The sequence below is a fragment of the Apostichopus japonicus genome, chromosome 18, assembly GCF_037975245.1.
Source record: "Apostichopus japonicus isolate 1M-3 chromosome 18, ASM3797524v1, whole genome shotgun sequence".
In the NCBI taxonomy this organism is placed as follows: Eukaryota; Metazoa; Echinodermata; class Holothuroidea; order Aspidochirotida; family Stichopodidae; genus Apostichopus; species Apostichopus japonicus.
The window spans coordinates 7,054,318-7,078,834 of NC_092578.1; the positions used below are offsets into that span (position 1 = coordinate 7,054,318).

At 37.5% G+C, this 24,517-nt stretch overlaps 3 protein-coding genes across 6 annotated transcripts in view; 2 read left to right on the forward strand and 1 right to left on the reverse strand.

The window, feature by feature from the left end:
- The window catches only part of LOC139958594 (rap guanine nucleotide exchange factor 4-like), a 260,592-nt gene that overhangs the window by 81,158 nt on the left and 154,917 nt on the right, over nucleotides 1-24,517 (forward strand). The window lies entirely within an intron of this gene.
- On the forward strand, nucleotides 3,067-20,840 carry LOC139958599 (uncharacterized). 2 transcript variants are annotated; one of them, XM_071955772.1, is made up of 8 exons: nucleotides 3,067-3,467; nucleotides 5,848-5,954; nucleotides 6,745-6,769; nucleotides 8,472-8,598; nucleotides 9,366-9,450; nucleotides 10,451-10,582; nucleotides 11,297-11,362; nucleotides 12,060-20,840. In XM_071955772.1, exons 1-8 carry the CDS (start codon nucleotides 3,241-3,243, stop codon nucleotides 12,821-12,823), a joined length of 1,533 nt encoding a protein of 510 aa, XP_071811873.1. In that variant the 5' UTR covers nucleotides 3,067-3,240; the 3' UTR covers nucleotides 12,824-20,840. The 2 variants fall into 2 exon arrangements, with proteins under 2 accessions (XP_071811873.1, XP_071811872.1); XM_071955771.1 differs by having other exon boundaries at nucleotides 3,069-3,467; nucleotides 11,297-11,533.
- LOC139958600 (large ribosomal subunit protein eL43-like) lies at nucleotides 21,034-24,433 on the reverse strand. 2 transcript variants are annotated; one of them, XM_071955773.1, is made up of 4 exons: nucleotides 24,301-24,433; nucleotides 22,795-22,923; nucleotides 22,123-22,205; nucleotides 21,034-21,263 (listed from the first exon to the last, which is right to left on the reverse strand). In XM_071955773.1, exons 1-4 carry the CDS (start codon nucleotides 24,370-24,372, stop codon nucleotides 21,200-21,202), a joined length of 348 nt encoding a protein of 115 aa, XP_071811874.1. In that variant the 5' UTR covers nucleotides 24,373-24,433; the 3' UTR covers nucleotides 21,034-21,199. The 2 variants fall into 2 exon arrangements, with proteins under 2 accessions (XP_071811874.1, XP_071811876.1); XM_071955775.1 differs by lacking the exon at nucleotides 24,301-24,433 and adding an exon at nucleotides 23,812-23,838.

The following is a 24,517-nucleotide window of genomic DNA, read 5'->3' on the forward strand; positions in this document are numbered from 1 at the left end:
TGTTTGTTGAATGAGAATTTGCTTTACTACACTGAGAAACAACAAAGTTGAGAGACAGAATGTCTTCCCAAATCTTCTTACAAAAGAAAAACTTGAATTTACTTTATTATGTATATAAATATACAAAAAAATTTCTTTCGAACTTCGGTAATTGCAGATAATAGGGAAGACTTGGTGATGGCGCTGTTCAAGAAGACGCGGTGCAGAAACGGAATCATAACTTGTGTTTTCAGAACATTGAATGACAACCGCAAAGTTTGAATGTAATATGTTCCTGGTTTAATCATAGCATACAACACGCTAAATCGGAACGATAAGAAATCAAAATTCTTTGCAAGAGCTATAATTTCGCAGGAAATACGATCGAATCCAAGGAATGCCACACTCCAGGATTTTAAAGCTCATCAAGTACCCGTATTTTTTGGAAAACGTATACATAGAAAGTTAACCTATACATATAGGAAAATCAAAATAAAACAAAAACTGTTAGCAAACTTCGTATCCACTAAAGGGCCTGTGTAAGAAAACGTGTAAAAGAAAGTGGGCCTAACGTTTCGACCCTAGCAGGATCTTCTTCAGAGGCTTAAATTTATAGATTATATGTTCAGTGGAACTCATTTGCATTTGTGAATTTGGGTTGAATCTAGAATTGTTGTTTTACGGTGGGGTTGACTTGATATGGGCCGATTATCATATTATTGATCAGTGGTGTGGCTATATTAAATGTTGTGATTAGCAATCTTTCTGTCAAATTTTCTTGAGTTGGCTCCTTCAATTATTTATTATATTATTTTATTATTATTATATTATATTTTTGTATGAATATTGACAATGGTTGAACAAATAACATTGCTATTGATCAAACTATAATGTTTCAGACCCCGAAGGGCGTGGCGAAGGGCATCCCAAAATACATTTTGTTCGTGTATACTGAAAGTTCGCGATTTAACACATTTACGAGAAATTCACTTAAAACTTAAACTAATGAGTAATTATAGATTGGTGATTTGAATCCGAAACGTTTGCCACCTACATATATTTTTTGTATCAGTATAGAAAGAAGAAATCGCATTTTTTTTTGAAAGGCCATCACATTCGACGCCATTTTATTGCAATAAACTGAAAAATGACCTATTCAAGCTATACTGAACTGCAATGCGGTATTGTTGTGTTAATTGACGACTGAAGGTTTGTCAAAATCAACGCAAATATAGCTGCTCTTTAAATCCATAATTGGCTGTGTTTATATGACTTCCTGTATGTAAAGCATGATTGTGGGTTGGTGCTGAACTTAAAGGTTTTGTCGGGTTTCGATAATCCATTCCCCATAAAAATGTTATTCATTATTTTGAGGTTGCGAGGTTTGTTGTCATGAACATAAGGAAGTCAAAATTGTGCAGTTTTGCAATTTTGTTATTTGTGTGTGATTAATAATTTAATAATAGAAATACTGTCTGGGCAACTAAATGTCGACAGTCGAATGGAATATGGAAGCGAATTATTTGCTAATAAAAGTTCCTAGGTGAACAAGACTAGCTTATAATGTGTAACAGAGGCGTCAATCCTCATTGAAAAAGTGGGGGTAGGGGACCTTTATAACTGAAAACGGATAAAACTGAAGGAGGGTGCGCGTAGCGCACGCCACGACCAACTTGGCGCAATTTTTTTAATCAGGTGGCTTCCAGGGCCCCGCATTAGGGCCCATGATGGGGTCCAAGGGCGAAGCCCTTCTGGGCCCAGGGGACAGACTCACATATAGACATAGTCAAGTTTGCTTCTGTTTGGTTCCTGAATTGATATGTCAGTCATAAACATATTTTAACAATAGTCACATCTGACAAGTGATTAGACTTCAATAAAAAAGATCTATCTATTTAATATCCGGGTATAACCTAGACCCTTTATCATTTTTAATAAATAAAAAAGAACTGAAACATTCTTAAACTTTGCTGCCACGAATAAAACTTGTTATACAGATGTTTACAACATGCACACATATGGTATCATATGTACATTTAAAAAGCACTGTCGAGCATATGGGCACATTCATGAACTGAGTGGGTGTGCCTTGTATGGGATTGTGCCTCAATATTCTTAGTTAAAACACATTGGGACACTGATATATAGGGGCTAACAATGAAACTGGTAGGCATATATAAAACATATTGACGTAATAAATATATTTATGAAAAGTAATTTCCCCTGTACTTCGTATCAATTAAATAAAATATTTTGTGAATATATGTTCATAACTACTAAACTAGAACTTGGAGGTAAAATGTGTAACATAACAACAACAACATAACTAGCAGCTTAGCGCCCAGGCTTAGCAGACAGCCTCAGCGGTGTATTTTCGCAACAAATGAAATCCGTAATTCTTATTTCAATCCAGTTGAAAAGTTAATCAATTACTAACTACCTACTCATATCACAATATGTTCAGCTTCATTTATGAGATACACGAGTCATTATCAGCCATGATAGGCCTAGCGCCTACACGAGTCAGTCACTAAACCTGGGACGGGGGAGGGGGGGGGGTATAGCGACATATAGCGTACAAATTGTGATCATCACATGGTATTTTGGCACACAGAATGAAATGCATATAAAACCACGTGTACCAAATCTCGACGATGCCTAGATACCTCACTCTCATAAATGAGAATGAATATGGAGTAAACGTGGATTTATTTTAGTGGTTGAAACATCAGCCTTCCGTGACTATTTTAGACCATTTGTCATGACCACAAATTCTTGGCAACTTCCTAACGGGTTGCGCAATGTATTTACCTTTCATAGGGACTGACACAAATATTGAAGGGGGAATAAAGTTGGTAGGAGGTTCTCAAAACTTCAGTTTCCCTACATTAATAGCCTATTAAACCCGTATTGTTTTTTGCACGATATTAATACAAGTACCATTTGTTTCAACTGTTTGTACAATGAAACAATTTATTATGAAAAATAATATTGAAATATGACGGGCTTAGTTCTATTTTCACCTTTTATTATAATAGGATATTCGATATGAATACGCAACAAGTAATTTGTTTTGGCTCGGGCGATTATTGTAAACACCGTACAAAATACGCAGCACATACTAGACTAGTTACTATTGTATGCGTACTTTGTTGTTCGCTCTGTAGTACAGACGAATTGAGTACATACGTAACGACGTTTGAAAACACAAAGTTAGGCCCTCAGTACAGTAATTGTTCACATGCACAGAAGGATTTCAGGATGGAAGAAGAGACAGATGGTCAGCGTTTACCGGCGGCTGAAATTGCCCTAGACGAAGAAAAGTTCAAGAAGTTAGAAATGGAAGCTGACCTTCGATTAAAAGAAGACACGATTAGAGACATTTTGAGTCCGCATGAAGGCACTGTAATGAGCTTTCAAGGGCTTCTTGTATGGGAAAATCCCCGGCGAAGTTTTGCTTTGCTTTTGTGTGTGAATGGGTTTGTCTGGTAAGTTGTGCCTAAAGCTGTTGATGATCAGTGTTTTAGCGTGCATAAATGTGCAACGATATTATGTTTAAGTCATATATAATGTACGGCTAGCCGATAAATAAACTAATTACGTTCTGTATTACCGTTGGGCCTAGCCTACGGTAGACCTAGAGCATTTAAAGTTAGGCTAAGGTAGGCTAGGCCTAATTTAAAGACTACTGAGTACTGCATGTGGTGTGTGTGGCCTAACGTTATCCTGTCGTTCACTGCAGTAGCCAGTACGTTCGTACGCGATATAGGCTACTGTGTAAAGTTTGCCATTAACATTATACGGAGTAATTATAGAATACAGGGCCACTCGATGATACTATCTGAGCATCCGGATGCGCGGATGCTCAGTCTCACCCCAGTACGTATGTGAGTATAAAATGTCAAAGTCCCAGTTCTTTCTTTTTGAGTGGATGCGCGGATGCGTGGATGCGGAGTCAAAAATTTCCTAAGTCCTTTCCTAGTACTTCTGTGGTGGAATTTTAGAGGGCGTCACACATGTACGGATGCCTTTTAAGAACGACACACTATTGATGTGGAATAGCTTCGTACATACGGGACTTTCAGTATTGGAAATACGTGATGGTATGTGTCGAAACTTTTCGAAAATTATTTAAGTCCATTCCTAGTACTCCCGGGGTGGATGCGCGGATGCGCGGATGCGGAGTCAAAATGAAATACGTGATGGTATATCGTATATGGGTAAACTTTCGAAAATTATCTAAGTCCTTTCCTAGTACTCCCGGGGTGGATGCGCGGATGCGCGGATGCGGAGTCAAAATGAAATACGTGATGGAATTTTAGAGGGCGTCATACGTGTACGGACATGTACAGACACACCGCGCATCCGCGCATCCGGATGCTGGGAAGAGTTAATGAATGGCCCTGTATTCTATAATTGTACCCATTATACTTGCCAGAATGTGTAATGATCACACTCTGTTGGATGAGTAATTGAGGTTTCAAATCAACAATTTTTACCTTTCATCATGAGCTTAATGGTATCCAGTCAAAACGTCCCTTTACCAAAACGTCCCCGCTTTTTTAAGACCAAAACGTCCCAGCAGTCAAAACATCTCCGTGAGTCAAAATGTTCCCGCTTTTATAATCAGTTGGAATGCAAGTGTGGATGTTTTTAGTTCAAAGCAAAGAGTAAGGATAAGTATAGTTTAGGTTGAAAACACTGTTTTTAGGAGTGGAAGTGCCGGTTATGAGGGCGGAAACATTTTTGAGTATAATTTTCTGAGGTAAGATAATATAAATAGAAAAGGGAATGCAAGAGGGCTGTAGGGTAATAGGATTTTTTTAAACACAAGTTGGTTTCTGAATGCATATATACGATATTGAGTGAAGGGAATAAAAAAGATTTTTGTTTTGTTTACGTACAACAAGTTACTTTTGGCACCTGTAATCCAACTTGCATGCCGATAACTTAGCCAAATTATAACTTAAAATTAATATATATTTACAACTGTGAATGAATGTGATAGACGGGGATGTTTTGACTTACGGGGACGTTTTGACCAACGGGGACGTTTTGACCAAAAGCGGGGACGTTTTGGTACGGGGATGTCTTGGTAAACGGAACGTTTTAACTGGTAAGCAGCTTAATTGCATAATACTCCCCACCCCCCCACCCACAACTTTTGAATCTCACATATTATGCAGTCCCTTTAGTAACCAGTGTATTGTTGTTCTCAAAAAGTCCTATGTTGAAAGTTGCAGGGTATTCTGCAATTGCTCCTAATCATGTTGCCCTAGTCTTACCAGATTTATAAAGCCTAACTGTTACTGTTAGGCCTAAGCTAGGCCATAAGATTGCTAATAAATTTGCCATACTGACGAAACCTCTGGTGGTTGAGATTACCAGCTCCTTTGGAATGTTTGCAAGGCTACTAACTGTATAACTGTTAGACTGAAGGCAATATTGATGTACACGAGCTGTACCTACTGATATCGGATATGTCAGTCTAATATTTTTATTGCTAAAGTTTGCATCAATTGCCGATATTTAGGTAACTGCTACTGACTATTGAGATATACTACCTATGATTCCAAATGAAGACATGACTGTTGTTGCCGTCTGAAATATTGAATATAGGAAAAAGATTGGCAATAGTGGCAATAATGCAATTATTTGCAATAATGATAATAATAATTTGCAATAATGGCAATATAGCAATGTTGGACTCAACACATCGTTACACACATAATCAATGTTGATATTTTAAATTATCAATTAATTAAGATATAATTCTAGCTGTTTCAGACTTTGCTAGTAATTTTCTAGTAAGCTGATATTTTGCTTCATACAAAAATGGAAATCCATGACTGTTTCTTTATTTTCCAGGCTCATGGTGACCTCCAACTACAACATCGTTTTCAAAGCAACCCTTTCCGTTATTACCATCGTTACTGTGCAAACTTTCTACAAGAAAGTCTGGCCCGATATCAAAGGTATGTTTTCCTTTTTACAGTATGCCTGAATCCCTCCCCGCACCATATTTACTCTATTCTCCTCTGTGTTTTGCAAATCTCTCTACAATATATTTCTTAAAAAATTCTAGGGTCTTTCTTTGCTTTGCAATATGGCTAAATCACTCCGTAAATTATTCAAATATGTATGTAACACTTTTTGTTCATAGAAGCTTTGTATTAGAGACGTATATTGTGATGAATATGTAAAATTAATACCTCAAATGTCAAACATGTGTCTTAAATGGAAACATGAAATTGTTCCTTAAAACAATCAAGTTTGGCAAGGTGTTAACATCGCACCACCTGACCTCACTCAGATGGAATGTTGCACCTTAACTAATAATCACTATTTCAGACTGATAAAATTACCCAAAGCAGTGACTGATATTCCTCTCATATCAGGTTTTAAGTTATCAATGGTACTAGAGTATATATGTAAAGTGCTGTTCTTGGTTAAGGTTCTTGTGAAAAGGTAAATGGTAGATATCAATAGTCCTGTCACAAAGAGAGGATATTACTACAGTAACAAGACTGTCAACATGTCATAAAGGTCACAGGACACAATATAGTGAGAGTGCAGTTGTTGTGAGTAGACAAGTATTTTTTGTTGTTGTTGTCATTAATAACCAAGTCAGGTGAGTTTTGAATGATTCACCTTACTGTAGAATGTGCAGTTAGTGTTATAAGCTATTTGTTTATTGTATCGTTGTTTATCGATTACGTTTCAGATGTGTAAAATACTATATTCTCTTGTATTTTCTTTTCGTAGTTGAGCCAACAGTGCCTGTTGAAGGGTGAGTATCAGCTCACAGTTAAAGATTGTTGTTTCAATTTCATATTTACAGTGTATGAATATTAAATCATAGTCATTTCATTCCAGACTTAGGAGTAGTAATGTTATGTGGAGGACTTCATCTTTTGACTTTCTTAAGTTGTTAATGGAGGGGGAATGTTTCCTTGCAATACAGTAGAGCCATAACTTACTTTAAAAAAATTATCTCCTGTCTGTGCGACATGTATTTAAATTACCCCCCCCCCCCAAAAAAAAAAAAAAAACGGGCCTTGCAGATCCTACACATTATGCATATGAATCTGGAGTCATCTGCAATTGACCTAAAAAATACAGGGATGTAAGTCTTCCGTATTTTTACGGAAATCCGTTTTTTTTTAAATTCCATTAAAGTTTCCACAAAATTGTACGAATATCAAAGACACAACGCGGCAAAAATGCCTGGCCCGTTGCAGCAAGCTAACTTCAATTTTCACTCATCGATCAACCAAAATACCATTTCCTGTTACACATCGCATTGCAATGTACAACATTGTGCCATGTGAACATCGTTGCGTACGTGCGAACTTCAAATCGCCATAGCTCATTTCTGTCGTTGAAAAACCTTGCCTAATTCACATCTTCTTAACTGCTGGAGCTCGACATAAGTTTCGGAATTAACGCTTGTGATATTTGTGAGCGGCGGAAATCTACGGGATACGCATATGATAGTTGATTTTCGTGATCGCATTCGAATGTGAGACTGTTTTTTATTTCGGAGTTCGCAGCGACGTATTTGTAACTTTAAGCTAGCCTAACATAACGTTAGTGTGTAAGTAGTCAGAACTAGGAGTAGGATGTGTTAGGACGGCATTCAGCCGGGGTCTCCGAATAGTTTTCCGTTTTTTTTTTTGCGCTGCACTTACATCCCTGAAAATAGCATTATGGAAAACCATCATCATGAATGCGACAAACCAATAAGTCTTAAAAAAACATACCCAAGGCCTTGTCTTTTGTAGCATGCAAGTAAGACAAATTGTAGAGTATTTTAGTTGCGTGAATTAGTAACGTCCATATTAAAAACTCCACATTTTAAAAATGACCCTCATTTTTGGGGATTTGCCTCTTGAGAATTTGATGTCAAGTGTCATTGAAATGTGGCAGAAAGACAATGAAATTACTGGTATTTGATTGTCAGAATTCCATCAACTGGAATTGTTTTGGTTTGTTTTGGTTTTGTGGTAGTATTAGTTATTGTTTGTCAGTATAAAACCATTTTGTTCTTCATTTGAAATGATAGAATATTATTGGATAAATCCTTCTCTGTCCTGCATAGATGGGTCCCATTGGATCCTGAACTTGTGCAATTTCATGACCTGTGCCACTACGCAGCAGTGACATGGCAGTACTCTCTGCAGAAGCATCAGCAGTTTTGGAACCTCAGTTGCGTGAATTAGTAACGTCCATATTAAAAACTCTACATTTTAAAAATGACCCTCATTTTTGGGGATTTGCCTCTTGAGAATTTGATGTCAAGTGTCATTGAAATGTGGCAGAAAGACAATGAAATTACTGGTATTTGATTGTCAGAATTCCATCAACTGGAAATGTTTTGGTTTGTTTGGGTTTGTGGTAGTATTAGTTATTGTTTGTCAGTATAAAACCATTTTGTTCTTCATTTGAAATGATAGAATATTATTGGATAAATCCTTCTCTGTCCTGCATAGATGGGTCCCCTTGGATCCTGAACTTGTGCAATTTCATGACCTGTGCCACTACGCAGCAGTGACATGGCAGTACTCTCTGCAGAAGCATCGGCAGTTTTGGAACCTCAGGAAAGAAAAGCCAGGAAGGGTAATTGTTAAACGTCTCTGTTTTTAAGGATAGAAAAGATGGATTAAGAATCGAACAAATGGATCACACTATCAAACAAAGAAAGCCAAAACAAAGCCAAAAACAAAGGACTGCACGAGAGGGGAATTGATAGAAAAGACCTTACGTAGGTACTTTGAAAAACTTTATGAATGCTATGGTGTATAAATCACAACATATTTCATGATTGGAGCTACACATTTATGAGCAAAATGTGAATTTGGTGGTAGAGGCTAAGGATTGACCATGGAGTACAGTAAATACAGCATCAAAAAAGTAATGAGAAGGTTAATGCATTATGCATGATTTGAAACTCACAAATGTGTTGTAGTAATATCTTGGCTTTAGTAAATTAAGTGGAATCACACAGCTTTGAAACAGCATTCGAGATTTGAATACCAGTTTCTAGTGACTTGAACATTTTCTGTATAATTTGTAATTACTGTAATTATAATTACTTGTAATTGTAATTATTGTAATCATTGTTATTATTTGTAGCTAAATGAAATGCTGATTTCTGTAAGGTTGTAACTGAACTTTTGTCAATATTGTCAATCAGTTAGCAAAAATTCCCATCCTTGAAATTCATCAGTGTAGTTATTGTAATTATATTTATTTGTAATTGTAATGATTGTAATCGTTGTAACTATTTGTAGCTAAATCAAACCCTGATTTCTGCTTTAAACTTAAGAAATCCCAATTATAATTACAGTACCCAAAAACTGACATTCTCTTCTATTTTTGGATAGTTTTGCCTTCTGGTATTCATTGTGTGTCTCGGCACCTTCCTCTTTGGCCTTCGAGTCTCCGGCGCTGTCGCAACATATCTACTCGGTAAGTAAAGTCTGTGTAAGTTCAAGGGGTGCGATCAACAATTTCTGAGAAAATGTTCCAAATATGGCACATTATATGTGAGAAGTCAATAGTAAAAATTTTTTTTTTTTGTATAACATTTGATGTGATGACATGACAGACCACCCAAAACCTTACATTTCCTTGACAAGAGGAATTTCTTTGCCAACAGCTGTTTCTGGAGGTATCTGTGGTTATTAGATTTCTAGATTGTGCCCTCACACCGAAATGCTAGAGTAGTCAAGGGGATTGTATATTATACCTTTGAGTTGTTTTTTTTTCACCAAAGGACAAGTCCTTTAAATTTGACAGTGGTGACAGCACACCTTTAAGATTGAAGATGGTGATGAAAATCGTCCTGTATTCCTGTTTATTTACTCTGCACTTGATTCATGTTAGCTACAGTTACACTGTCATAGATAAGGACAGAAACATTAGTAAGGGAACGATGGTTTGCTGATGGCCTCGTTTTAATTTTCCAAAAGATTTGTCAGATGGCATGATACATTGTTCTGCGGTTCCTGTTGAGTAATAACCTCTTTTGTTGTTGTATGAAGCACATAATGTTATGATCATCCTCGCTACATGAAAAGAGGCACCCCCATTTCATGTCTTGCAATGATGTTTTGTAAAAATTTAAAAAAAAGAAAGGAGGATTAGTTAGTGAGAATTGATGAAGCCAAGAATTGTGCTTGCCAGCTAAGGATGAAATAATTCTCCAATAAGGTTATAATTAATAATAGAAGATATTGAACAGAGTTTAAAAAAAAAACATTGGTTGATCTTCAGGCAAGTACAAACTTGTATGGTCTTGGTGATTAAAGCAAAAATTTATTTTGTCTTGCACTGCTGTTGATTTTTGCATTACATCATCCACACTGCAGGTTACACGACTCGGGTTTTCATTCTTTCATATCTCATTTTAATATCAGTATGCAATATGCATATCTAATGGAAATTCTATACTTTTCCTTCTATTCAGCATCAAGTTTGGTGATTGTCCCTGGTATCGTTCACCGTAACCTCCACCAACATCTATACAGCAAGATGAGACCGTACCTCGTCCAGATGGAACACAGCATGGAGGCAGATACCAAGAGGAAGAAGAAACGGGGTAGGTCATAAAGTTTTCATCCTCTTTAACAAGCAGTTTGGTTGCATTTGTGGCTCTTTCTCTTACCCGCCCCCCCCTCCCTCGGATGTACTTGACAGAAATGGTAGATTTACTGTACCATCATCTTCAAGCAGTTTGGTTGCATTTGTGGCTCCTTCTCTTACCTGCCCTCCCCCCTCTCTTGGATGTACTTGACAGAAATGGTAGATTTACTGAACCATCATCATCAAGCAGTTTGGTTGCATTTGTGGCTCTTTCTCTGACCCGCCCCACCTCCCCCCCCCTACCCTCTCTTGGATGTACTTGACAGAAATCATTTTGTTAGTTCGTTTAACTTTCATGCAACAACCAAAAAAGGCTAGAAAATATGCTTGAGATGGTCATTAACATCTTTTCACAAGCACCACAGGTTGGCTAAAGTGGGCTATAGATGGCACTAATTTTGTCGAGAATATACGATAGTTTTTTTTTCCAACAACCAAACAAGAACCGAACAAGAAAGAGAAAAGAAACAAGAAAAGAGTTATTCAGTAAACCAAGCTTTTGATAAAGCTTAACACATTCAGTCTTCTTTCACACAGTTTCTCTTGTCTGCAGATTTTTAATATTATCTGTATTAAGAAACGTTTTGTTTCAGCAATTCCGAAACCATTGGTAAAGATCATACCACTACTGTACCTTTTACCTGATACTGAGCTTCTCGTCATTTCATAGGGCGTCAGAGGTCTTCGAAACAGAAAACCGCCGACACAGATGAAGCTGACTATTCCAGTTCCGATAGTGAGTTAGATGATTTTATTCCATCCCCTGGCCCTGCCTTAGATGCTGCCTTTGCTCATGCTGCAGCACCCTACGAGAAGACCCCTGGGTCCAGCTCTAGAGTTACCCCTGTTTCTGGTTTGGTGGGCGGGCTGATGCCCAAGGGGGCATCGTTGGAATTGACTGATGATGGTATGTATCACATTTTCATTTTGTTTTAGTTACAAGAATGGAAGAAGGAAGGCAAGATAAGAAAAACTGATAATTGTTAAGAAGAAAAGAAATCTGAATCATAGTGGCTACTTTGAATGATCAACTTTAATGATCAATGAAAAGTTGTTAAGATTATGTTCTCTTGGTGTGTTAAGTCTAGTAATTTCTAAAAATTTTGGAGGGAGGAGTGGAAGAGATATGAAAGAAAACCTTTAGTATGAGGGTTTGATGGTCATATTTGAACAAGCGTGACTTATATGGGATATGATGGCCATAAAAACCACCTCTTCTGCATGAATGCATGGTTCAAGTTTTGATTTTAAAAACAGATTGATTTTTGCTTTCAAATAAATGGTGCACTTTTTACCCAATTAGATGAGGGGAAATGAAATTATTAGCTTGTAGTCATGATGGTGAAAATTGTGATTTTGTGTCCTTTTTTTTTATTAATGTGAGGAAAAAATAAAAATTATATTCTTTTTGTTTGGTCATCTCCCTTCTGCAGACGGTCTCACTGACAATGAAAATAATAGTCTCGCGTTTGGTCCCATCGAGGGGATTCCAGCCTACGACGAGTCCGATAGCCTGAGATTGCGCAGGCCTAAACCCGTGCAGAGGACTTCCTTGCGACCTCCACCGCCGCCAGCATATAGACCCCGGGAACTGCCGCTCACACACGACATGTCGGAAACCCACTTTCTAGCGATCCCCCCGAACGATTTCAGCAACGGATCCGAGCCTTTTTCGTCTGAAGAGGACATGCTTGACACGTCTCCCGATGCTGTAACCGAAGACATGTTCGACGATGACAATGTCGCGGCAGACGACGACCCTCCTCGGGTGTTACCAGAAATTCACGAACCGGTACAGTATTCAGAGGCGCCACAGACGCAGCAGTCCACTCCAGAGTCCACGGAGAGTTCGGGAGCTTTATTTACACCTCCCCTTATAGTCGATGAACCCACGCAAGAGCCCAGTCTCTTACCGAAAGCTGCCGCCGACCTACTTTCACAGACTGTTGCCTCTGTGACTGCCTTCATCGGCAGGGACCGTACCCAGTCCCCCGGGGCCGTTGCTGCTGCTACTCCGAGCAGCAGGGAGGCGGCTCACCACGACTCTGGGCCGTCGAGTATGGATCCGGATATATCCGAATACGAAATGTTGGACGGATCGGAAATCGACAATGAACGCAATAGCAGAACTGAAAGCGAAGCCAAGGATAACAGCATCAGTGAATTTTTTTCAAACATTTTTGGGAGGAAGACATAGCTTTTGATAATAATTTTCTCTTATTGATATATCTATTATGAAAGCGGTCTATAATCTTCAATACTCGACAGCCAGTTTATACTTGCTACCCATCAGCCGGAGGATATGAGAGTGGTCAGTGGTCAGTAGTCCAGTCAAGAGACCACAAGTAATAGAGAGTAGTGTCTTTAAGGGTTTACGCAACTTAAAGGTGGCGGGTGAGTGATCTTTTGAGTTCAAGCTGCTGACAATGGTCATAGAGAGGTTCTGTAGTTTTGTGCCGTTGTATTATTTTGCAATCAATGTTTTTGAAAAATGAAAGTGTATTACTTCCATACTTTTAACACATCAACTATACTTTTAGTAGTAACAGGTGAAAAGAGCACTCTTCTTTCAAGAAAAGTCCATGAACTTGTCATCTATTACATGTGTGATTATTGGTCTCATGCATAAATGCAGTAGTGTTGTAACGGATCATGACCCCCAGTCGCTAAATTCATAAAGTTGAAGTTACTGGAGGAACTTTGTAACAGGTTTTCCCCGGTAGGGATAATAAAATTACCGGAGTCTATGACTCAGCTCAAGTCGGGAAATCTACTCAACTTAAACATTGAATGGTTGGTTACATTTTATGTACTAATGCAAGCTTTAACCTTGCCCGTTTATTCTGTTATCATATGTGGTAAATATCTATGTATGATTGTCCTGTAGGTAAAGCGACTTTGGTAAATCTAAGTTTTGCTTGTGTTACCACCTCCCAACTCTCTGATATTGTTTTACAGACTCTGACACCTCATGAGGTTATCTGTCACTATTTGCTAAGTTTTGTAGAACATCTATGGCTGTATGTTAAAACTGTTATTACATGCTGCCACCACCCTGACAGACTTTTAGTAAGTCTGTTTTCATACCCATAGTCTAGCCAGGTTGGCTGTACTTGTTCTCATTCTAAAGTATTTTTACTCATACCCGGTTGTCTGTACTTGTACTAATTCTGAAGTATTTTTACTCATACCCGGTTGTCTGTACTTGTTCTCATTGGCAAGTATTTGTACTCATACCTAGTTGGCTGTACTTGTTCTCATGCTCAAGTATTTGTTGCCCTGATACATGTGACATCTTGGAATCTAGTATATACTATATAGAAACTTTTACAAACTTAAGTACACAAACCAGCCTAAAGCCTTGTACTTGTGAGAACTGTACAGTGTGAGAGCTTGTTCAATGAGAGCTTTGTGGTCAAGTGGTTAAGGAAGTGGACTTGTTATCTAATGTTTAAAAGGTTTGAGTCCTGGCCAGATCATTATGTTGTGTCCTTGGGTAAGGCACTTTGTCTCCATTGCCTCACCTCACCCAGGTGTATTAATGGGGACCTGTGAGATAAATTGCCAGTTGGGCATTGTTTAGCTGCTGCCATGTGGAGGGGATTGTCTCTATGTTTGACAGGTTATTGTTGACCAAATAATATTTTGATGGACCTTGAGACCGTTATCTGTGGATATGTCTGGGCTTTATAAATCTCACTACTATTATTTATTGTTGCCTTACTCATACCAAAGGAGTTCTACTTGTACTCATGCTGTTGTACCGGTACTAAAAGTCTGCTTTCCAGGTGACAAGCAACCATCGAATAACTTCTGAAATATCCCAAAATTTGTGATTTCTTTTATTAATGAATCTGATGAAAAAGATCAAAAAGAGAGTAAAATTTGTATAATTATGTTCATGGCATTTGTAAAATTGTTTTTGTAGTCTTTAGTTTTGCTTGTACTAACACTTAAAACATTGTTTCATCTTTAAAGTAAATTTGATCCTCTTTTTTTGTTTTTGAAATTGGACTGGTAATGATACCAAAAATAACTGACCTTCTTCAACCATTATTATTTATGATGATTATTATTTTGTTTTCTTCATCACCACTCTGTTAATATTTCTCTATCATGGTACAGTTAACTAGGTTCATCATTATCTCCTTTGGTTTTGTAGCACTGGTTGTCGGTAGTAACAATCTTGTTTCATTTGTAAGTATCCTTGTTATTGTGCGAACTGAATTCATACATATTGCTGCTATAAGTTTTACCAAAAGTATTTTAGTTTAGCCAGGAAGTGTCTAAATTATAAGTCAGTTGGACAGTTATGTAGTTTGACAAACGAATTAAAAGTTATTTGGTCGGTGGGTGCAGTTAGGTTGTATGTTGTAGAGTGTGTTCTTATGAGTGGCATGTAACATTGTAGGGTTATTATTTTATGCTCAAGTGCATCAATTCACTTTATGTTATGATCCTGAACTGTAAAGAGTGCAAAGACAGATAGGAGATGGGAGAAGGGGAGGATGACAGGGTTCACAGGGCAATATATATATTTTAAAAGAAACCTTAAATACCCTCTCTCTGCCATCTAAGCAAAAACAATATTGCATTCCTTGCAAAACCAAGCATTTTTGTGTGTTTTATGCTGTTGTGAAGTTTCAGAATTTCCATAAGTTAGGTCGACCGGAACTTAGCTCTTGAATTCCACCTGATGCTCTTTGGCGTGTAAAGTTTGTACTCAGTTCTTGCACTCCTGCATTCGACTAGCAAAAATAATATCACTTCCATTTCAATATTTGCTGTTTGCCTGTTATAGTTTTTTTTAATTTTATTAAATGAGTGATTTAACTTGTTCTGTTTCTCAGGTAGACATAATTTGCAGCTTACATTGAAATGATTTACTCTAAACATATTTTTTTTTATAATTAATTTTAAAACCCTTTCTTTTCCTCTGCTAAGTAATTTGGTAGTTTTAGTCTCCACAGAAAAAGTTTCAATGCTGGTGTTTTCGTTTTAACCTGCAGAGATGATTACACTAAAGATTGTTTGCGATTTTTCCATTTTTTGGTTCCTTGCTTTTTGCAAAGCAAGGAACCTATGCGTTCAACTTGGCGTGTGTGTGTGTGTGTGTGTGTGTGTGTGTGTGTGTGTGTATGTGACGCTTGGCTTGTGTACACGATATCTCAATAAGGAAATGATGTATCATGATCAAACTTGTTGGGTGGATAGCCCATAGTGAGAGGAAGATCCCTATTGTTTTTGGTGCTCGCAAAGGTCACCAAAGGTCAGTTAGATGCCAAAAACCAATATATTAAAAACAGCAATAACTCCCATTGACAGGGTCCGACATGGTTGATATTTTGGGAGTAGTTGTGAATGGGGTAAGGGATCTTTTCCAAACATAACGGTAATGTGATCGAAGGTCAACAAAGGTCAATTAATGATAAAAAACTAGTATTTTTGCCATAACTTGAGAACGAAATGTCCGTTAGGGTTGGGAGTTGCTGTAATGTTATTCAATTGTCGACCCGCATCTGGGTGACCCTTGACCTCAATTTGACCTCTGGTGACCTTTACGTGTTTTTGTGGATTTTTACAGTTTTGATGCTATTTTCAGATGTCAAAGGTACCTTCTGATCATAAATGTCAATAGGTTGACCCCGTGTGACCTTTATGTGCGAAGTTATATCGGGTCAAAGTTTTTCGGTCGGAGTTAGGATGGTTGTACAGACTTGTCGTTTTGTTTTTTGGAATCAGGAGATTAAACTACATCTGAAACCAAGGTCAAAAGGTCAAAGGTCACATTAGAAAAAATGTGCTTATTTTGGGAGGAAACGAGCAAAAAAGAAAATGTTTGGTTTTGATGCCAGATTTGGATATCAAAGGTACCTTCCGATCAAAAATGTCAATTGGTTGACACCCGTGTGACCTTCGTGTGCGAAGTTATACGAGGTCAAAGTTAATTTTCAGACATTTAATGCAACAACTCCCAGTTCCAAGGTGTGACATGGTTGATATTTTTGGACAAGTTGCAAATGGTATAGGGGAATATTTTCAAACTTAAAGGTCATGTGATCCGAGGTCACCAAAGGTCAATTAATGTTAAAAAAACTAGTATTTTGGGGGTAGAAAATGGGCAAAGAAAAAATGTTTCAATTTGTATAGTTTAATGCTCTATTTAGGTCTCATCAATCAAAAATGTCAATAAGTTGACCCAAGGTGACCTTTGTATGTTAAGTTATATGAGGTCAAAGTTAATTTTCAGACATTTAGTGTAATAACTCCCAGTGCCAAGGTGTTACACAGTTGATATTTTGAGACAAGTTGCAAATGGTATAGGGAAATATTTTCAAAGTTAACGGTCATGTGATGCGAGGTCACCAAAGGTCAATTAATGATAAAAAACTAGTATTTTTGCGATAACTTGAGAACAAATTGTCCTTTAGGGTTGGGAGTTGCTTCAATGTAATCCAATTGTCGACCCGCATCTGGGTGACCCTTGACCTCAATTTGACCTCTGGTGACCTTTTCGTTTTTTTGTGGATTTTTACAGTTTCGATGCTATTTTCAGATGTCAAAGGTACCTTCTGATCATAAATGTCAATTGGTTGACCCCCGTGTGACCTTCGTGTGCGAAGTTATATGAGGTCAAAGTTAATTTTCACACATTTAATGCAATAACTCCCAGTTCCAAGGTGTGACAAGGTTGATTTTTTTGTAGTAGTTGCAAATGGTATAGGGGAATATTTTCAAACTTAACGGTCATGTGGTACAAGGTCACCAAAGGTCAATTAATGATAAAAAACTAGTATTTTTGCGATAACTTGAGAAAAAATTGTCCGTTAGGGTTGGGAGTTGCTTCAATGTTATCCAATTGTCGACCCGCATCTGGGTGACCCTTGACCTCAATTTGACCTCTGGTGACCTTTTCGTGTTTTGTGGATTTTTACAGTTTCGATGCTATTTTCAGATGTCAAAGGTACCTTCTGATCATAAATGTCAATGGGTTGACCCCCGTGTGACCTTCGTGTGCGAAGTTATATGAGGTCAAAGTTAATTTTCAGACATTTAATGCAATATCTCCCAGTTGCAAGGTGTCACAAGGTTGATATTTTTGGAGTAGTTGCAAATGGTATAGGGGAATATTTTCAAACTTAACGGTCATGTGGTACAAGGTCACCAAAGGTCAATTAATGATAAAAAACTAGTATTTTGGGGGGAGAAAATGGGCAAAGAAAAAATGTTTGTATTTTTACAGTCATGCTCTATTTAGGTCTCACCGATCAAAAATGTCAATTGGTTGACCTCCCGGTGACCTTTGTGTGTGAAGTTATGTATACAAGTTCAAAGTTAATTTTTAGACATTTAATGCAATTAAATCTCAATGCCAAGGTGTGACATGGTTGATATTTTGGGACAAGTTGTGAATGGGGTGGTGGAACATTTTGAAACTTAAAGGTCATGTCATCTGAGGTCACCAATGTTATCATATCTGTTGACACGCTTGTAGGTCTCTTATATTTCTTACATTTTCGACGCCATATTAAGATCTCAAAAGTGCCTTTTCATCAAAAATCCGATCGTATTTTGTGATCACAAAAGTGTTGGCTACAGTGTTGGTTACTTTATGGGAACATGTAGGACCACAATTACTTGGACTATTTGAGCCCAATCTTGCTTGATAATATTATGTGTATTGTCATATACCCCAAGCAAGGAACCACAGTGCCCTTGGGCTCTTGTTTCTGATTGGGAGGGTGTGGTATAGGGGGATGTATAAGTATGTAGAAGTAGCTGGGATGCAGGGGGGGGGGGCACCAAAGGGGCAGAGCACTGGAGGAGTCTAGCAGTCCCCTGGTAGCTGCCGCATTTCTAAATGTTTGTCGTTGTTAGTGATTTACAAGCCAAGAAAGGAAAAGTTTTAGGCTTTGTTTATCGGCAGAAGGGTGTGTTAATTCCACCCCCCCCCGTCCCCTCACCTTTCTATGGTATACACAGTGATTGTGATTGGAAGGGAAACATGCTTATGTAATGAAATGACACCAGCTTAAAGGCATTGAAGACTCACCCAAAACCGCGTACGGCCATCTGAAAAAGTTAACTTTCTGTTGCTTGCAAGTGACGTTTTGTTCGTGTCGCTACGAAATGCAGACAGTAATGAAAGGTGATACCTTGTTATCTTTAGCTGGACCTGAGATGTCCATCGCTGTATCGTGTATACACTGTGCTGTGGGTATTGACCACAGCTGTATGTACTGACTGTACACTAGTGTCTAATTATCGACGGTAGCAAGCTGTATGTGTATTTTCTGGGATCGATGGTGGTGTCTAATACTTCTGTTACACCCCATTTGAAACTAGGTCAGATAACCGGCATGAGACGTTTCTTTTTGTGCGAGTCTTCAAACGCTTTAACTTGTTCCATATTACCACTCCTGTTTGTAGAGTGTACCCAATGTGGAATGTTACTCCTCTCCAGCCTCCAAAACTCATATGATGTAAATTAATAGTTATGTTAATACATCCCTACCCTATTACACATAACCATGGTTCCATAGATGGTGTATACCTGCATATCTGGCAGGTCTGTAGATTTTGGTGTAGATATTTTGTTCACAGTCAATCATTTTTATCAAGTCTCAAAGGCATGTTATTTATTTTAAATACCTTTTATAACCTTCCAAAATAAACAGGTGTCATTACCCTCAGTTTCAAGATATTTTAGCTCCTGTTAATAGTTGAATAGATTTATCTTGGAAAGGCTGAGTGACTTTTTTTATTTTCTCTAACATATTTTAAACTTTTTGCACTTCCAATATTTCAGAATGTATATTTGCCATTTAAGGAATGATATGTGTTTATCAATATAATCTATTACAAATTTTGCATTATAGTAGCAACTAACTTTCAGTTATTCAGAGTGAAGAGTTTGATGGCTTTAGTGCTTGAACCAGCTTCAAAAAGTTCTTCTCTCAATAAAAATGATCAAAATCAAAAAAGAAAATAAAAAACAGGCCAACACCTGTGCCAGGACTTCGGTATTATTTTGAATCAAGTTTTATTGGTATTCAACATTGAAATGTTTATGTCAAATCCTTCTCCAGTGTATTGTTAAGATTGTTGCTGTTATTCAATGGAGCAGTCTGTTTGAATCATTAATTACTCCTCTGCATGAGAATTAAGGAATTTCCACCAAAAAAAAAAATCTCCATAACCCCATTGCTACCTCAAAAATGAGAAATACTTCAAAAGTTGGGATAACCCTTTATAGTGGTGGTCAAGTATAGAAGTCCTGGTCATCATTCATTTGTGCATTCATACACACTTGGCTGGATTCTTTATCAAACTAACCTATCATGCAACTAACCTACATCTAACAGACCTACAGACTAACCTACAGACTAACCTACAGACTAACCTACAGACTAACCCACAGACTAACCTAATCATGCAACTAACCTACTTAGTGATACATGTTTGTGATTGATGATGTTTTATGTGTAAATCATGTTGTGAGGTGTTACTTAGTAGTGGTCTATTAGTTCTTGACTGATGATGCTATTGTAGTTACAAATTATTAATATTTATTCGAAATGGATACTATGTTTATTAGCATTTAGCAATCAGCTAAAACAGTAATGCAAACTCTGTGTATGAATGTAAAAAAAGAAACCAGTGATGAATACACCAACAAGAAAACAGTTTATCACATCTGTTGAGTGTTCTACAAAATATTAAAGACTGCAAGGAAGTTTGTGTCTAGAAATAACGGTCTTCCATACCAGGACCCACCCCTGAAGTAAGATCCAGCACTCTGAAAACATAGTTCCATTGCAAATCTACACTGAAAATTTATGAGGTGAATACAATATATTTTGTTGGTATTTGGTTATATTATTACAAATGTCTACCAGTGCAGCCTTTTATATTTAAATGTTAGTGTACAGGCATATGGCATTAGCAGAGTGTATTAAAAGTCGACCTAGTGGGACAGATTACGAAGCAATAGTTTATAAAAAAATATTAGCTATTAATTTTGAGGTGTATGAGTTCCCATATTTGCTCCTCCAGAACCAAGATTATTTGCAATGACATTTAATCTTGTACTCTAGGATGGACTGAATAACATCAGTATATATTTTATTGATATTTTAAAGTTAAAAATAGTGTGATTTCTGATATTTATTTTCCATTTTCCCTGAGCAAATAAAAATATGATATTTAAAATAGATGTTCAAGTTGTCTCTTCATTGATCCTTCATGAAATTTTACTTCAATTTAATTTTACAAACATCACCAACCATTAACACATAACAGTTTATTGAACTTGCATTGCATTGTTGAGGAAGTGGGTCATTGCATTGGGGGGGGGGGGAGAAAATCAGAGAAACCAAAAATAAAAATGCAATGGAGATTGGAAAATTGTCTTTTCCTCTGAATGTTTATTTTTATTTCTCTGGTTTAGAGACAATTACATATCAACATCTAATCACCTCCATTCCCAGAAAGATACTCTACACTGTGCCTTGACAATTTGTCACAACCGATAATCCAATCCTTCCAGAGTAGATACACAGTCCACTGTGTACTACTGCTCCTTCAACTCCCTCAATCGACGGATGGCACTCCTGACTTGAACAGCGGCTGTTGTGCTGTGAACATAAAAAAGAAAGAAGGAAAAGAATGTGTTATTCAATTAATTCCAAAACATGATGTTAGTTCTCCATAAGAAATAGCGAGACTGACTGGTGACGATTGCTCCGATACTGAACTAAATCTTTCTAGCTTAAAAATTCGGTGAGCAATGGTACACGGCATAAAACTAAGGGTGGCTAACTTTGTAAAGTTACTGTTATTGCAAGTTTAGCATGTGGTTGCTTATTTCCGACAACCTTACTAAATTACTCAAAGCAACCTTGCAATGAAAAACACAACATTTTCACCAAAATGAGCATTAATGAGCGAGACATGTATTTCATTTGATTCAAAAAGCTGCTCAAAGTGCCCAACATTTACCAACATGCTTCTATTGTGAAAAAACAGAATTTTTTACCAATATTGTGAAACATACAGCATTTCTCCCACTAATGACAGGTAGCCTGCTGCAACATTAGCACACCAAATGAATTACCAGCTTTGGTGCTTTTGTTATCACAGTGCTTATAATATAATTGACAACTTAAAAAGCCAAAACATCAACAACTATCCATCCTCGTTGACGACCTTATGAGCTGATCTGGTTTGTTCTGATGTATGGTAAATCAGATTCCTTGACAGGCAGTACAGCTGTCGAACAGCGAGTATTCGCAGCCATAGTGTTGATTAAAATGAATATTGGTTTGTTCCAGGGTACACATATTTCTTCTAATTTCAGTCAGATCTTGACACCCTGAATTATTACACTCCACTGTCCAGAAATACTCTGTGATTAATAGAAGAAGCACTTTCTGGGTAAGGCAGAGCTGCACAGGTTTTAATTTATCCTACACCATGTCCACTTTTGGCACTCACCTGTAATTCCAGGCGCCTCCTGCTACAGTCTTTTTACAAGATTTGCAGTGCCAGATACCAACACACTTCCTCTTCATGTTTTCCTGACGGAATAGAGAATACAAGCAAAGTTATTTCAAGAGGAACGAATACATTAAACAATGGACAACATAATCTCTCTAAATCTTCCAAAACGCAAAAGCCCTTCAGAGACATGTTTGTTGCAGACGGTGGTATTGATTCAACAAATCATGGTGTAAGAAATGGAAGTCTTAAACTTTACATGCCATGTTCAAACTGCATGGTCATTTGAAAGCCTACAGATTACAACTGGCAGTCACAAGAAAAGGCAAAGTTTTTTCCCCCAAACATGACAATTTAGATGAATTGCTGCTCGGAATGCGAGAGAGAGAGATACAAAAGTCTCTGGTCTGTTTTACAGTATACAAACCTGTGAAATTAGAAATACTTTTAAGAGATATATACCAAAAAAGTTGGCTATCATGCCAGCATTTATTATGTTTTTGGTAAAATCTTGGTTCAGTAATGATCTATGTTTCAATATGAGTTTCCGCAACTTACAATGAAGATACAGTTATGTCTTGATAAACATTCAGGAACAGGTTTGAACATTTCTTAAGTATTGGTGTTGCTTTCCCCCATGACCTAAGTATCAGCATCTTCGGTACTCACCTTTCCACAAAAGACACACGTGTATTTGCCATGCTGAGATATCTCTATCTTCTTAACTTGCTTACGAAGTGAGGCACCATACCGTGTACCGTATTTGCCGACAATTCCGACCTTCTTGGTTCGCTTTGCCTGACAAAAGAAACAAAAAGGGCAGGGCATTAGAGTTTGTAACCAACTAAAACTTATTGTCACTGTTGAATATGCTGGCTTTTTAATGATTAGTGTACAATTTAGCAAAAACTGCTATCACTTTTGATACACTTGATACTGAGGCTCGGAGCATAGCAAACAGCATCCAGAGTCAATGAATGTATGCTGACAGTTAGCTTATCGACAAATGTGTCAATTTTGGGGCATGAAAGAACTTGACATGGCAGACAAATTGTGGTCAAATTCTGCTCTATTGTACATTGATTAGGTACAGAAACAATAAACATTTTGAGTTCATTACATTTCTGAGGAACTACACATATGAAAAATGCATAGTTGAGTGATTTGGATTTTTCCTTGATAGATGTAGTTGATCAAATCCTTAAGTGCATCGATTATGAGCCAACGTTGCTACTTGTTCTCAGACTAACAACATAAACTGATTTAAAGGGAGATATGAGCTTGCCAAATAAACACCTTGGCTAGTCTATTCAATAGGCGAGCTTATTACATTAGTTTCCATAATACATTTTTAACTTGATCTATTAATATAAAGCAATGATTGTCGACACTTTGGAAAATCTGGTCACGTAGTTGCAATTTAGGTTGCTGAGACACCAGTGAATTGAAGTTGTGTAGCATACACTGTGTAGAATATGTTGGAAGCAACTGTGTTGAGGCTACACCACCATTGGCCAACCGTTCTGAAACCTAACATTAGGCTACTTGGGCCTAACTTAGGCTAGGCCTAACCTACTAGGCCTAGTACTTGTTGACAAGTTTGGACTGTATTATGGATTAATTCTTTCACTATCAGTAAGGCAAAAACATTGCGTAAATAAACAATGCATTGAAATTCCAGCCAACCACGAATGTCATTGGCTGGTTGTAACGTTTTCGGCGTTGCTCGTATTTCGCGAAATTTGGGTTTAACGAGGAACGTTAGCCTAGCCTACCGCTAAATTAGAGTAGACTAGACTGAACAGACAGTTTAACAAATGAAGTTCATGCTCAACACATCGAGGGGATATTTTTCAAAATTCCGAGAACACATGTAGGCTAGTTATGTTCTAAACAAGAACAAACATTCCTGCTAACGTGAAGTGAATCAATGGGGCATATTCGTGTACAAATAGTGCTTGTAACTATAATCAGTGAAGTAATCTACGGCACTAGCCAAAGCAAGACAGATTCGTTGGTACAAAAACCGATTTTTGCATCGTATTAACTCTATGAATAACGGAATAAGCATTTGTATCTTATATTTAAGTGTCATTGGGATATTTATGAGAAGCTACAGCTTATCAAACAGTTTCGATCAAAGAGATTTTTGAAGATTTGACAGAGTATTCTCACCATCTCTGTAATTGTAACACACAGTATATTAGAAAAGGCAGACCGAGAAACCTTTGACCTATGTTTTAGCATACGGTACGAGAACGACTGGACCACTACGTCTACGATGAAATTTGTATTCGACTACAACTGGAAATCTCATCCAATCAAGAAGAAGCCAAGTTATGTTTATTCATTTAGGTAGTTTCCCCGTCTCTTTTCAACTACAGTTGCACGC